Here is a 12,443-nt window from a genome sequence, read left to right as displayed (position 1 = left end):
TTTGGGTCTCCCATGCTTTGGCTAATAAAAAATTATTAGATTATTTTTTTCCCACCTTTTCCAAACAGGTCTTTTTTTCATTTTACACTGTTTAAGTTACTCTGACATTTTGGTGTGTCAAAACAGAGAAATATTTAGTTACAACACCAATTTCATGCCATATTAGTGTGCCTGTTTTAGAGAAATTCTAATACTTCGAGGAAGGAAGTATTTGCTTTTCTGCCATACATAAAGCAATAAACATTTCTTACATTTTGGAAAATCAAAAACAGAAGCGTAATAAACCAAAATACTAACATAGTATAAGTTTTTCACTGTAAATCCAGTTGACATTAAAATGCAATACAAAAGGCAATTAAATACAATATTATAAGCAGTGGGTCTTTTATTAAACTCAGTACCCCAGGATCTGTCCTTCACACGAGCTGACTACTGAAAACTTTCAACATGGTTTTTATTTTGGGCTCACCAACTGCATGTTTTTACCATCTTTATCATTTGATACGATGTATGTTTGTTGATGTTTAAGAGTAATACGTTTTCTAAGGTTATAAAGAAAAAATGTCTCTAGACAAGTTGCATCAACAGCCTCCAGCATCTCCAACAATTATAAATGGGGGGGGTTACCCGAGTTAGAAGGACTCATTTAAGCCTATTAATCATTTCAAAGCCTCGTCATATCTTTGGTACAAAAAACTTTCCATCTACTCTTTTTAATCACTTTCTTTACACCCTCTATTCTACATTGCATGTCCATCAAAAATTGCTTCTAGCACTCTGCTCCCTCTTGCTTTCTACAAACACATCCTCCCTTATCTTCTGAATCGCATATCTCTTTTACACACTTCTCTTTTCCCTGCGGCTATAACTCTCCACGCACTGACTCCCTCTCACGCTCCAATAAAACAATGGCGGGCTAATTGTGCACTGTGGGCACAATGAACAAGTATACACAGCTGGGAGGCTAAGCACAGACTGCAGATTTCACCTGTGCTGAGTCGGGGTTAGGGGCGGGATGATTAGAGATCTCTAGAACAACATGTCTCCGGCGTTTCGTCTGAGGAATTTGCTGTGTCATCGGCAAGCAAAACAAAAAGCTTAACTTTGCTTTTTTGAAGAGCTGCGGGTGAAATATTAACCGGGCCCACGGTGGAAAACAGCTGAAACGTCTTTGGTAAAACATAAAATTAAAGTGAAAACACATCTCTCCAACAGAAGTACTATACAGGGACAGTTCAGGACTGTGACCGGTTTACTGCAAACAGATCAACCAGCTGAATGCTGAAATGGGAATCTTTTTCCTAATTGGTGAACACACCTTATCAACGTATCAAGATTCCACCAACTTCAAAACCTCTATCCATATCACCTTTGACACCACAATACACAGAATTGTCCCACTTGATGAGCGATTCCTTGTGATTCCAGTAAAAAAAATGTTCAGCAGAACCTACACTGCTGCATAAAACAAACAGTGAACTTAAACATTGAAAAAAGCAAGCTCAGCTCCGATCCATGTGGATGAAAAGAAAAGGAGAAAACCAGACAGTTTGATTTCACCTACCAAAGGTCAACCTTTAAACCCTAGTACAAGGAAAGTAAGTCAGGTATGCTCTGAAGGCCCTGGGTTTCTCCACATTCACAAACATTAAAAAAATAAAACTGGTCTCAGGGTGGGCTGGCTTTTCCTTCTCTTTTAAGGAAACAACATACATAATTTTTATTATGAATCAAAAAAGGCACTTCCTACATATTCTTCATACCATACGCATATAGGACATACACTTTTAAGAAAGTATATTTGCCTGTGTATTACAGACACAAGCATGGTTTTATGTGTTGAGTAATAATATGTTTATCACTGAGTAACATAATTATATATGTCAGTTTCACCCAAAGAGTTGGAGACGTGAAGATTCCAGTATCAACCAGCCACCCACCAGTTTGGCACCTACAACTAAAGCTTAAAAACATTAATAATAAATAAACATTGATATTTCTTTTTAAATTCAGAACAAGACCCTGGTTTGTTTCTTCTTTTTAAAGGAAGTAAAGATCACAAAAGCATGTGCTCTGTGTGAGTTTTAAGGTGCTTTTGTAAACTCAGACATTGGTGGTGTACAAAAAGGAGAGCCAACCAGTTTCTGGTTGCAGCGTTTGTGATTCTGACTTGCCTTCTTGCTAAATATGTAAACATCTTGAACACAGCAGAGTCTACAGCGGGCCAGGACAGCATACTGGGTGGCATTTTCTCTCTCCTGTGCCAGCTCAGAGTCTCTCTCCTGTTCACAAAGCCTAAAACTTGAATTTCCACTGAACAGAGAATTACACATAAACATGTGCATCTGTGTGTGCAGTTGTGTAAGCGCAAGCATATCTTTTGCAACCAAACTTTTGTCACGGCTTCCCAAAGGTGTATCCCAGTAACACACTGGTCGTTAATGCTGCACAAACACTTCATTGCACACACAGAGTCACAATCAAATCCCTCTGCTTCCTCTCCCTCTGCCACCAGCTTGTTAGGTAAGATTGCTGCTGATGTCCAGGGCTTGTTGGTACACCTGAGTCATGTCTTCCAAATCCCCCAGCAGGGAGAAGCTGCCATTGTCCCCTGGGGAGCCTTTCATTTTTGAACCACGGCTGAATTTGGGCCCCTGGATGGGTGGTGCAGTCTGCAGACCTTTGAAGTTGGCTAGTTGCAGCAGGTTTTCAGCCGAGACGCAAGCCCTGATGTTTGAGCGGTGATGTGGGCTGGAGGGATGCCACTCTGCTCCGCTAAGGGAACTCGGTGAAAGCGATAGGATGGAGCTGTCCTCCCCCACGATGCTGGAGGGCCGACTCTGACTGCGGGACAGACCGGAGTCGGTTGTAGAAGGAGGCTCGCCCAGTACCCCTGCCACTGCTGCTGCTGAGGGTGGCCCACTGTAGGTAGAGTACTTGCCGTTTCGCTTCAGAATGCCCTTTCTTCCCATCACCCGCTTAGGAGGAGGGGTGGCTAACAATGACATGCTTGCTCCTCCTAAAATCTCAGAGGATTCACTGCGCTCTGGGGAGGAATAGTACCCTGATTCCCGCTGTTGGTTGTTTTTCAATATGCCTTTCTTTGGTAGAGACGGTATCATCTTAGCTGGTGAGCCACCTCCTAACACTGGCTCCTCTTCCTCTCTGTCAGGGCTTAAAGCCTCCTCTCCACCTTCAGCTTGAGGCAGCGCTGCTTGACTCAGATCCACTTCCTCTTTACTGGTGGACCTTTGCTTCTCAGTGACTCTGGTCTTCAAAATGCCCTTGGGTCTCTTCAAACCTGGCTTGTCTTCTGCTGCCTCTTGGGATTGACCAGCCTCAACATTTTCCTTCTTCGATTTTTTAGGCCTCTGCCGCAGGATCTGGGGCACGGCTGCAGCCTTGGCCCCATTATTACGTGGCTCGGTGCGAATCTGCCAATCGATAAAACGGGCCCGCTGGGCTTCGCAGTCGCAGACGCTGTTCTTCCAGCCCCAGTTTACCCACCAGTGATTGGCTATGTCCTCTACTGTTGCTCGCCGCTCAGGGTTTACCATCAACATCCAGCGGATCAGTCCACGGGCATCTATGAGCAAGAAAATATTGAATCATAACATTTAAATGTTGGGATTAGAAACAAATATAAAATCTGTAGTAAAGATTTAAAAGTTCACAATTTTGTTTTAATTTCACTGGCCCTAATGAGTTCCGGGTATTTAAAAAAACATTTAAGCTGCGTCCGAACATCCGCCATGACCCCTCAATCACTATATAGAGCGGGCACTTTATAGTGAAATCAGTCAACTGACTGTTCAGAAAAATGATCACTACTTTTCACTCCCAGTAATTCTCTCTCCGCTCATAACAAATCCCATGATGCTTTGCGAAGAGAGCTCTCGCAAAGCAATTCTTGACATTTGGACACTAATCTTAAATGCTTATGGCAGACGTTCCAACACAGCCATAGTATCAGTGAAATATTTAAAATGAGAACATGTCCAAACAGGTTATGCAGACTGAAAGATGGCAAAAGAGAGCAAGACTTAAAGATATAGTGGAAGATTTTTGGCAAAATTTTAAAAGACCCGCTCTCTTGACTAAAAAAAAAAAAAAAAAGCACATGCACAACACTGCACCCGCTCCCGACAGCTTATGACGATAGCTGGCATATCCCATAATGCCATTTTCAAAGAACCGTGGGGAGAAAGGTGAACTTCAATGACTGAAACCGTAGCTCACCACAGATCTACGCCTGAAAGCCGGCATGCACAGAAAAAGATAGATAGCACATAGGACGGCCTTACATAAACATATCACCAGAATGATTGACAATTAGGAGGAACATTTATTTCGGTTATCTACCCCGAAAAAGAAAATCCTCTACTACACCTTTAAAGGACACAGCAGGAAGGCAGAAACCTTTTAACCTCTGTCATTCAACATGTTATATTTGGCAGTGTTGGCCTTTTTTCCTAAATTTGTGATCCAAAATTTGGTGTTGGTTCAACTAAATGTATGATCCTATGGTTTATACAATACCTGAAGACTGAGTGGGCTCTTTGTATTCACCATTGCTAATCTGGCGAATGAGCTTCTTGTGGTCTCCCCCATCAAAAGGCATGGTTCCATAGACCAGGGTATAAAGCAGCACTCCAAGAGCCCAGCTGTCCACCTGGTGAAGAGAAACACCTGGTCACAAACTTGTCCATTTAGTCAGCGACAATCCCTCGTGCTGTATAGATGTTGGATCAGGGCAAAAAAAGCATACAGAGGTTTAGGTGTATTATGCAAGCTAAATGCAGTCTTCAAAGCCTTGTTTTGATAAGTGATTCATGACATTAAAACGCAGAATAATAATAATAATAGCTCAGCTCTGCCCAACATCAGGTTGGAGCTTGAGATGTTTACAATGAGCTTGATAAACACTCAATTCATTTTCTTTTACACTGTCCTACAATAACATCACTGCTTAAAAGCTTTTGACACATTTCTTTTTTAGATTAAATGATGACAGTAATGCGGTGGGAAAATTATTGTTTCCTCACAGATTAGTTGGCCCCTCTCTCTCCAGCTCTGTCAGTCCAGAGCAAAACTTTTTAGAGCGCCAACCTAATGCAATGTGACATCTTAAGACATTACATAAGAGTGTATGTTTTGTGTTGTTAAGAGGGACAGGGCCAGAGAGCAAAGTGCTGGGAGCAAAAGAATAAAAGAGAGGAGGTATATGTGTTGCTCTGAGGATTAACTGAGGAAAAGTTCATGTCTCATTCATTTAACTGTCAAAAAAATTTGATCGAATCAGAGCTTTGATTTTGGATTGCAGGTAACACACATTTATATGCTTTTACTGGGAGTATCTTTGAATCTTTGAGACACAGGCGAGGAAGAGGAAATCAGATAAGACCAGTAAAAGAGCTGGTGTACTTCCTGTTAGGTTCTGGACCTGCTTCAAGAATGCTTCCCTCTTCGGTTGCCATTGGTCAAATGCTGAGGGCGAGACCGGGTACTTTTGTTTTGTTCTATTTTTGACGTCCTTGCTTGCTGCAATTTGCAGCCTTGCCCAAACTTTGTCATTTTGACAGTGGATGGACTTTCACATGCCTGAGTAAACCATGATTTCTTTTAACAGATTACTCACCTAAGAAGCATGTTTTGAAGCTTTTTTATGAAAAAGTATTTGGCCTGACCTTTTAAGGTATTGTGTAAAAATTTGGTTGTAACCTTTAAAACTTGAGCGAAGAGAACAAACACCCCGAACATTCAGTTTGGGCTGATATTATGGGCAAATATTTATATCTGTAAATATGGAAAGCTGATGCAGACGTACCAAAAAACTTGCAGCTTTAAGCAGTAATTGGTGAATCTAAAGGATGGTTCCACAAGTCATTGACTCAATTTGTTTTATACTTAATATGTCGGTCTGTAACATAAAACCTTATTTCATCATGTTTGATATTTTGACTGTAATAAGGCAAAATTTTTACAGATATAATGAGTATGACTACTTCTTTTTGGCACTAGTGACCCGTTTTTTTTTAGACAGTAGGCTGACAGGAAAGGAGAGGTTGAGAGACCAGCGGCAAAACCACCCCCCATGGACATGGACAATACACGCACCTTAGTTTAGTTTTGTCTTCAATTTAATGTTTCCTTTAACAATAACTATTGATGTTACTCATGCAACTCAGTGCCATATATATGTATATATGTATATATATATATATATATCAATACATATATACTTCTTTACCCTGTATATAGCTAGCTCTTAGTTATAGAAAAATATTTATTGTGCAGGAATAAGCTCTGTTACACTGGTAGCAAAGTCATCGACATTTCGTTGTCAAGATTCACCTTGTGTTTTTTGTGTAATGACAATAGAGGAAGTCTAAGAAGTCTAAGTCTCAAGGACCAAGGGTTGGATTCGAACCCAGGTTGGCCATGTTGAGGACTAAGGCCTCCATAGATGAGTCGTGTGCGCTAATCACTGCACCACTGAAGCACACCTCCCATGACTTGTTCTTTAGAAAATTGTATGTAACAGCTTAGCTCCAAAATCTTTAGCTCCAAAAGTGTGTGACTATTTCTGATTGATCATGTATCGTAACCACTGAGCCTCACCTCCGGGCCACGGTACGGTCTTCCATTCACAATCTCCGGTGAAGCATAAAGGGGGCTTCCACAGAAAGTTTGCAGCAGCTTGTCCTTATGGTAGAGGTTGGATAACCCAAAATCAGCAATCTGTGGACACATAGATTTAGGATTTAAATGGTCCTTATGTGATGGATAAACCCTTTTTGATGTCTTTGATGTATACACTAGGGAGCGACTCACCTTAATATTACAGTTTTCATCCAGTAGCACATTTTCCAGTTTCAGATCTCTGTGCACCACTCCATTCTAAAATTCAAAGACAGCATCAAACTGAGTGATGCATCAGCAAATGTATTATTCATAAACAGCCCATTGTGTTGCAGAATGATTTACTCTTCATAACACAGCTTGTGACTCTCTGAGGAAATCAAGTCAGCCTGTTGGTCTAGTCCAATTTTAATTGCTCCTGTTTTCTCTGGGGTCCTTCTGTTGACATCTGCTGTGATTTCCGTTTTAAATCAATTCACATGTGTCACATAAATATAAGCCTGTAATTATGGGCCCTGTGCAAATGATGTTCTCACAGCACTTAGAGAACCTGGTATTAAAATAACAGCCTTGATAATGGCTTGGTTTAGGAAAACATCTCAGAATTAACATGTGGTACCCAGAGAACAGCTCAGATGTGGAGGGATGACTTCATCCGTCAACCGCCCCCCGCCAGCCCGCGCCGGCATCTCTCATTGGTTGTTGTTTGGCATGTCGTTTGTGTTCACATGGCTCTGATTGGTTGATATGGGGGAGAAATGATTGCTTGCTTGTCATGACAGTGACTCACACCATCCCACCCGGCAGGAGGCTGCAGTCGCTGGTGATGATTCATCATTGATGGCTGTCTGGGACTCTTCTATCTGAGTACAATGACGTCAGCCCCTATCTGCAGCTGGGATGAGCATGACAGCCCTTGGTTGGCGGGGGGGGGGGGATTCAAACAAGCCCTGTGACCTAAGGGGGTTTTCACTGCTGTTGTTGATGTGTGAAGCATGGGCTAAAATGGGCGTGCCTGGTGTTAAATCTCCTGGAGAAAGACTCCGGGGATATCCTGGGACATCCATCAGAGTGTGAGCTCAGAATGAATGTTTGGCTCATAAAAGTAGAGTAACTCTGAATTAAGCAGCCCATTTTTTTTTTTTACTTAACTATAACAGATGATTCTTAAAAACCAATGCACCAAGGAAATGAAGCTACAGATTATCTGACTACATGGCTGGAAAGCAGAGTCTGTATGGTATATGAAGAGTTGTGCATTGTTCTGGTTTAGCCGGTGTACTTCTCTCACCTTATGGCAGTGATGCACAGCAGAGACGATTTGTCTGAAGAAGTGTCGTGTCTCCCGCTCACTCAGGCGCCGACGCTCGCTGATGTAGTCATACAGCTCCCCTTTACTTGCATACTCCATCACAATCACAATCTTGTCCTTGTTCTCAAACACTGAAAGATAAATAAGGCAGGCGCAAACCTTTAGGGTTCAAACAGGTTGAAATAATCAAGCTGAAAACATACACACAAAAAGGGATTTGGGAGTTAGAACAGTAAAGTGAACCATCATGTTAGCCCCATTTTACTTTTGGAGCAGGATTTTAAATTACAGAGCTGCACATAACATCTTGACAACATTCCAGAGGTTACATCATCTGAACCCCACCTCACGTGCCTGGCTTCTTGCAAAACTGCAGGAGGAGGCTGTTAATTAAAAAGGCTTGATATTTATGGAAGAGAAAAAGTAGAAAACAACCACACAAAATGGACAATTGAACCTAGCATGACACTTTTGAACATTTGAAGTTAAAATCTGGCTGCTATTAATTAAATAATACCTGGATTGCTGCCATTTTTCCAAAACACACTCCAATATTCTAACAGGCATTTCCTGCTCCATAAATTATAATAATGGTATGCAAAGACTTCTTTTTTCTCCTTTCTATTCCTTCTTTATTCAATAAAAAAACCTTTTTGGGAAAACTGAAGAGTACTTTTCCAGTGTTGTGCAATCCAATCAGTTTAACTTCTACACATGCTGTGACATTTATGCTTATATAATCTAAAAATTGTCCTAATGCAAAACAGAGAGCAAATAACAGTGTAAAAATATACCATTAAGTTAAGCTGTGATAAAACTTGGAATTTAAAGAAACAGACAATGAAAATAGGCCCCAGCAAATCATCTCTGCGATTTAATCATGGAAGGAAGCCTTCACATGTGACATACAAGATACAAACAGTTTGAAGAGTTTTTATAATAATAAATTGGTCAGAGGTTTTTAAACCATTATCTGTTCTCCCTGTAGGTAATATTATTTTATCAGGCCATTTAAAAATTTTAGGGCACAATATAAGTATGTATGATTTGAGCTGATAAATATGGATATCAGTCAATTGTCAAAGCTTCATTATAGGTATCATAGCAGAGACGAAAAGGTTGCATTGGAACATCCCTGTCATAATAAACAAATTCACAAGCTTATATGGTAAAATCATTACATTTTCAATGTCGCAATATTCCTGCATGAAATCACAAGGGATAATTTTACATCCTTAAAGCTAGTCTAGCTCTATTACAGCCTAATTAAGTTGCGGCCTAGTGGTTAGGGCATAGAGCTTGGAACCATGATGTTCTGAATTCAAGCCCCATTCCCACAGATTGCCACTCTGGGTCCCTGAGCAAAGACACTTAATGTAATGACAATAAAAAGCTGGAAAAAGAAAAGAAAAGAAAAAAAAAATAGGGTCAATGTGGCCTAAACTAAAATTTTTAATAAAAAGCAAAAAGCACTTATTGAGAATTTTTGTAGGTGCAGCCTGTTCCAACAATTGTATATCATTAAACCTAATTGCATGTCCTACTTTGGTTTATCAGTGTAAGATCCCATCTTGGAAACGTAATTTGTGTGAAAAAACATGACAGTGGTTAGGTAAGGATAAGAGCAGAAAAACAAGGAGGACGTGACAGCAGCACAGTAAGTCATGTTGCCGTGTATTGTGCTTGTTGATTTTCCCACACAGCAGGGTCACCAAGGGTGAAGGCCTCTACTTTCTACACCCTTGAGTGAGCACCTTCATGGGCTGTCCCCCTCTTTTTTCCCTCCCAGGGTCCTTTTAAAGATATAATCCTCTACAAAAACACACAGTTGCTGAGTGATGTTAATGCTCCCTGATTGTAAATGTCTGGCTGCTTGGGAAATAGCAGACAGCTAAGCCATACCATTCTGGAGGGCAAAGACGGTCCAGCTTTCTCTTTGGTGGACAGAGTGGGGACCTGGGGTGACATTCCCACTGACCCTTGATGGGCTTATGTTTGGCTGAGCCAATTCTCAGCTTGCACTCCCATTTACCTTTAACCCCTGGTGGTGAAGTAATTACCTGGCTTACTTAAGTCAGGTTTGTTAGGGTCTGCTGGAAATGCCAGCCATCATTACAGGTTCTTGGTCAATTACTGTGCTTTGTTCATATGTCAGACCCTTAAATCTGATTAATTCGCACCTGTTATCTACCGTATTTTCACGACCATAAGGCGCACCGTACTAAAAGGCGCAGTCTCAGTTTTGTGGTATTTGAATGAGGAGCTGAAAGACTTTTCTTGAAAATGTTCAAATAGATAAATGTGCCCAGATAAAATGTCATGGAGATAAACAAACAATCAATGGAACCTATAGGCTAGATGAAGGGTTTCTCAGACACGCATGTAAAAACAAAATAAAAAATAAAATCTGATTTAAATTTAAATGTCTTTAAAGCATCTTTTTTCATGTCCACTTTGTTCACAGTGACATAATTTCTCTGCAAACTTTGGCCATAACATAGGAAGTACTGTAATACTTTCAATAAAGAAAAAAAAAATCAGTTTTAGATTCTTAAAATACTTTAGCTTATATTTACTGCACTGTATTACTTAACACTGTATAAATATTCCCATTCACACAGCAACTGCTCTCACGCACAAATTCCCTAATCATTGTTCTTATAAAAATGGCTAAAACTGGTCTTGGCCAGTAAAAACAACGAAAAAAGAAAAATGAGTCAGAAAACACTCACTGTTAAAACATAAAATTCTACTGCTGTGTCACCCCGATATTGTAATCCTTACATCGGTGTAATTATTGCAAAACAATAAGCCATGTCAGCATTACAAAATTTAGTTTTTACTTGTGCAAGAGCCTTTAAGATTATTCTTAAATGCCCATTATTGTTGAGAAGTGTAGAAAATATGCACATAGAGAACATCATCTGTTGTAAAGATAAACGGAATATCTCAATCTCTATGTTAGGACATATATTTCTAACACCAATCTCACTTTTTTTAAATGCAAAGTTGTAACGCTTGCTCCTAAGCGCCCTATTCAGCATGCTGACGAATGCAAAATATAAGGGAGTGGTAAAAATCCATCTTCACGCACACATCTGGTTCAGCTTTGCTTCACACAAGGCAGTTAGCAGGGGCTGTTGTAAGAGGGTGTTGCCGGGTACACAAATCTATGGGCCTCCTAGACATCTGTAGCAAGCAAGCATATCCTGGTTGGTTGCCAGGCCACAACATTATAAGCTGACTTTGAGGAGAAACACCAGCGTCTGGTCAAGACTGCTAGTAGAGATGGTTGCTTATGATGAGGATAATACTAACAAAAAGCCTTGTAGGACCTCCTCAGGGTTTAAAGGCCTCCTTTACTTTTAAACATTCTCCCAAAAGATGCATAAAACCCAGCTGCCATTAATGGCTTACTGGCACGTTTCCATTACAAATTGTGTTTGTTTACACACGCATTAGTGATAATGATCCAGGAACTTTGTACTTGAACGAAGGACAGTGGATAAGTCTGACTGGGCAATAACAACTAACCTTTGCTTCTGGTGATGTGGCTATTTTCTCAGAATCGGCAGAGAAAATGTTAGGGCCGTGTCACGCCTTGCCAAATTAGCCGGCGTATGCCCAGCATCCCAGTATCTTCTAAAACGCTGGCATACGCTTAACATTCTATGTATTTTTTTTTCAATATTGGGTACGGTATATGCATACTGTATTCATAACTATTCCAGAACTTATGTTCAACGACAGCCTAACCCAGGCATCCCCAAACTCCGTCCTCAAGGCCCCCTGTCCTGCAGATTTTAGAGGTTTCTCTGCTTCAGCACAGCTGGTTATAATGATTGCAGTAGACCAAAAGCCTGTTAATCAGCTTTCAATTAAAATCAGCTGTGCTGGAGCAAGGAAACCTCTAAACCCTGCAGGACAGGGGGCCTTGAGGACCGAGTTTGGGGATGCCTGGCCTAACCTATGCATAACACGGCAGCCTAATGCACATGAAATGATCAGTTAAAGCATCAGTTAAAGCTGCTCTTCTCAGGCACATTGTTGCTGAAGGGAGCATCGCTGCGACCGGAGGAGCCCAGTCTACATAAAAATATTCCTTTGATTGCGGTATTAACTTGACTGCTGTTTACCGCCCGCCCAATAAAAAAGAATGAATAAATAGAAAAAAGAAAAAGAAAGAAGGTTTGCAGTCACAGCAGATTCACCATCATGTCTGCTAGGAAGTTTGTTGGGCGTGGGCGTGAACGCAAGGAGGATCCCACACACTCATCTTCTCCATATGATGGGGATGCAGTCTGTAGGTCAAGGTCGGCTTTCTATCACCTGAAGAACATTTCCAGGATTAAAGGACTAATGTCTCAGCATGATCTGGAAAAACTAATCCATGCGTTTATTTTTAATCGAATTGATTACTGCAACGGTGTTTTCACAGGTCTGCCTAAAAAGTGGATCAGAAAGCAGCAGCTGATCCAGAACGCTGCTG

General features: G+C 40.9%; 1 protein-coding gene across 1 annotated transcript in view; it reads right to left on the bottom strand.

Annotated features, from left to right (window-relative positions):
• Window positions 1-1,358: 1,358 nt before the first annotated feature.
• Window positions 1,359-12,443, bottom strand: part of nuak1 (NUAK family, SNF1-like kinase, 1) — a 22,720-nt gene continuing 11,635 nt past the window's right edge. Inside the window, exons 3-7 of the mRNA XM_015382337.1 lie at window positions 7,934-8,085; window positions 6,835-6,900; window positions 6,622-6,741; window positions 4,540-4,672; window positions 1,359-3,586 (exon numbers count right to left, since the gene is read on the bottom strand). Coding sequence (XP_015237823.1) covers window positions 2,520-3,586; window positions 4,540-4,672; window positions 6,622-6,741; window positions 6,835-6,900; window positions 7,934-8,085 — 1,538 coding nt within the window. The 3' untranslated portion in view covers window positions 1,359-2,519. The remainder of the gene's footprint in view (window positions 3,587-4,539; window positions 4,673-6,621; window positions 6,742-6,834; window positions 6,901-7,933; window positions 8,086-12,443) is intronic.

Source organism: Cyprinodon variegatus, unplaced genomic scaffold, assembly GCF_000732505.1.
Source record: "Cyprinodon variegatus isolate N-32 unplaced genomic scaffold, C_variegatus-1.0 Scaffold255, whole genome shotgun sequence".
NCBI lineage: Eukaryota > Metazoa > Chordata > Actinopteri > Cyprinodontiformes > Cyprinodontidae > Cyprinodon > Cyprinodon variegatus.
Note: the sequence above shows the minus strand (reverse complement) of the source record. Positions and strands in the feature narration are given on the sequence as shown.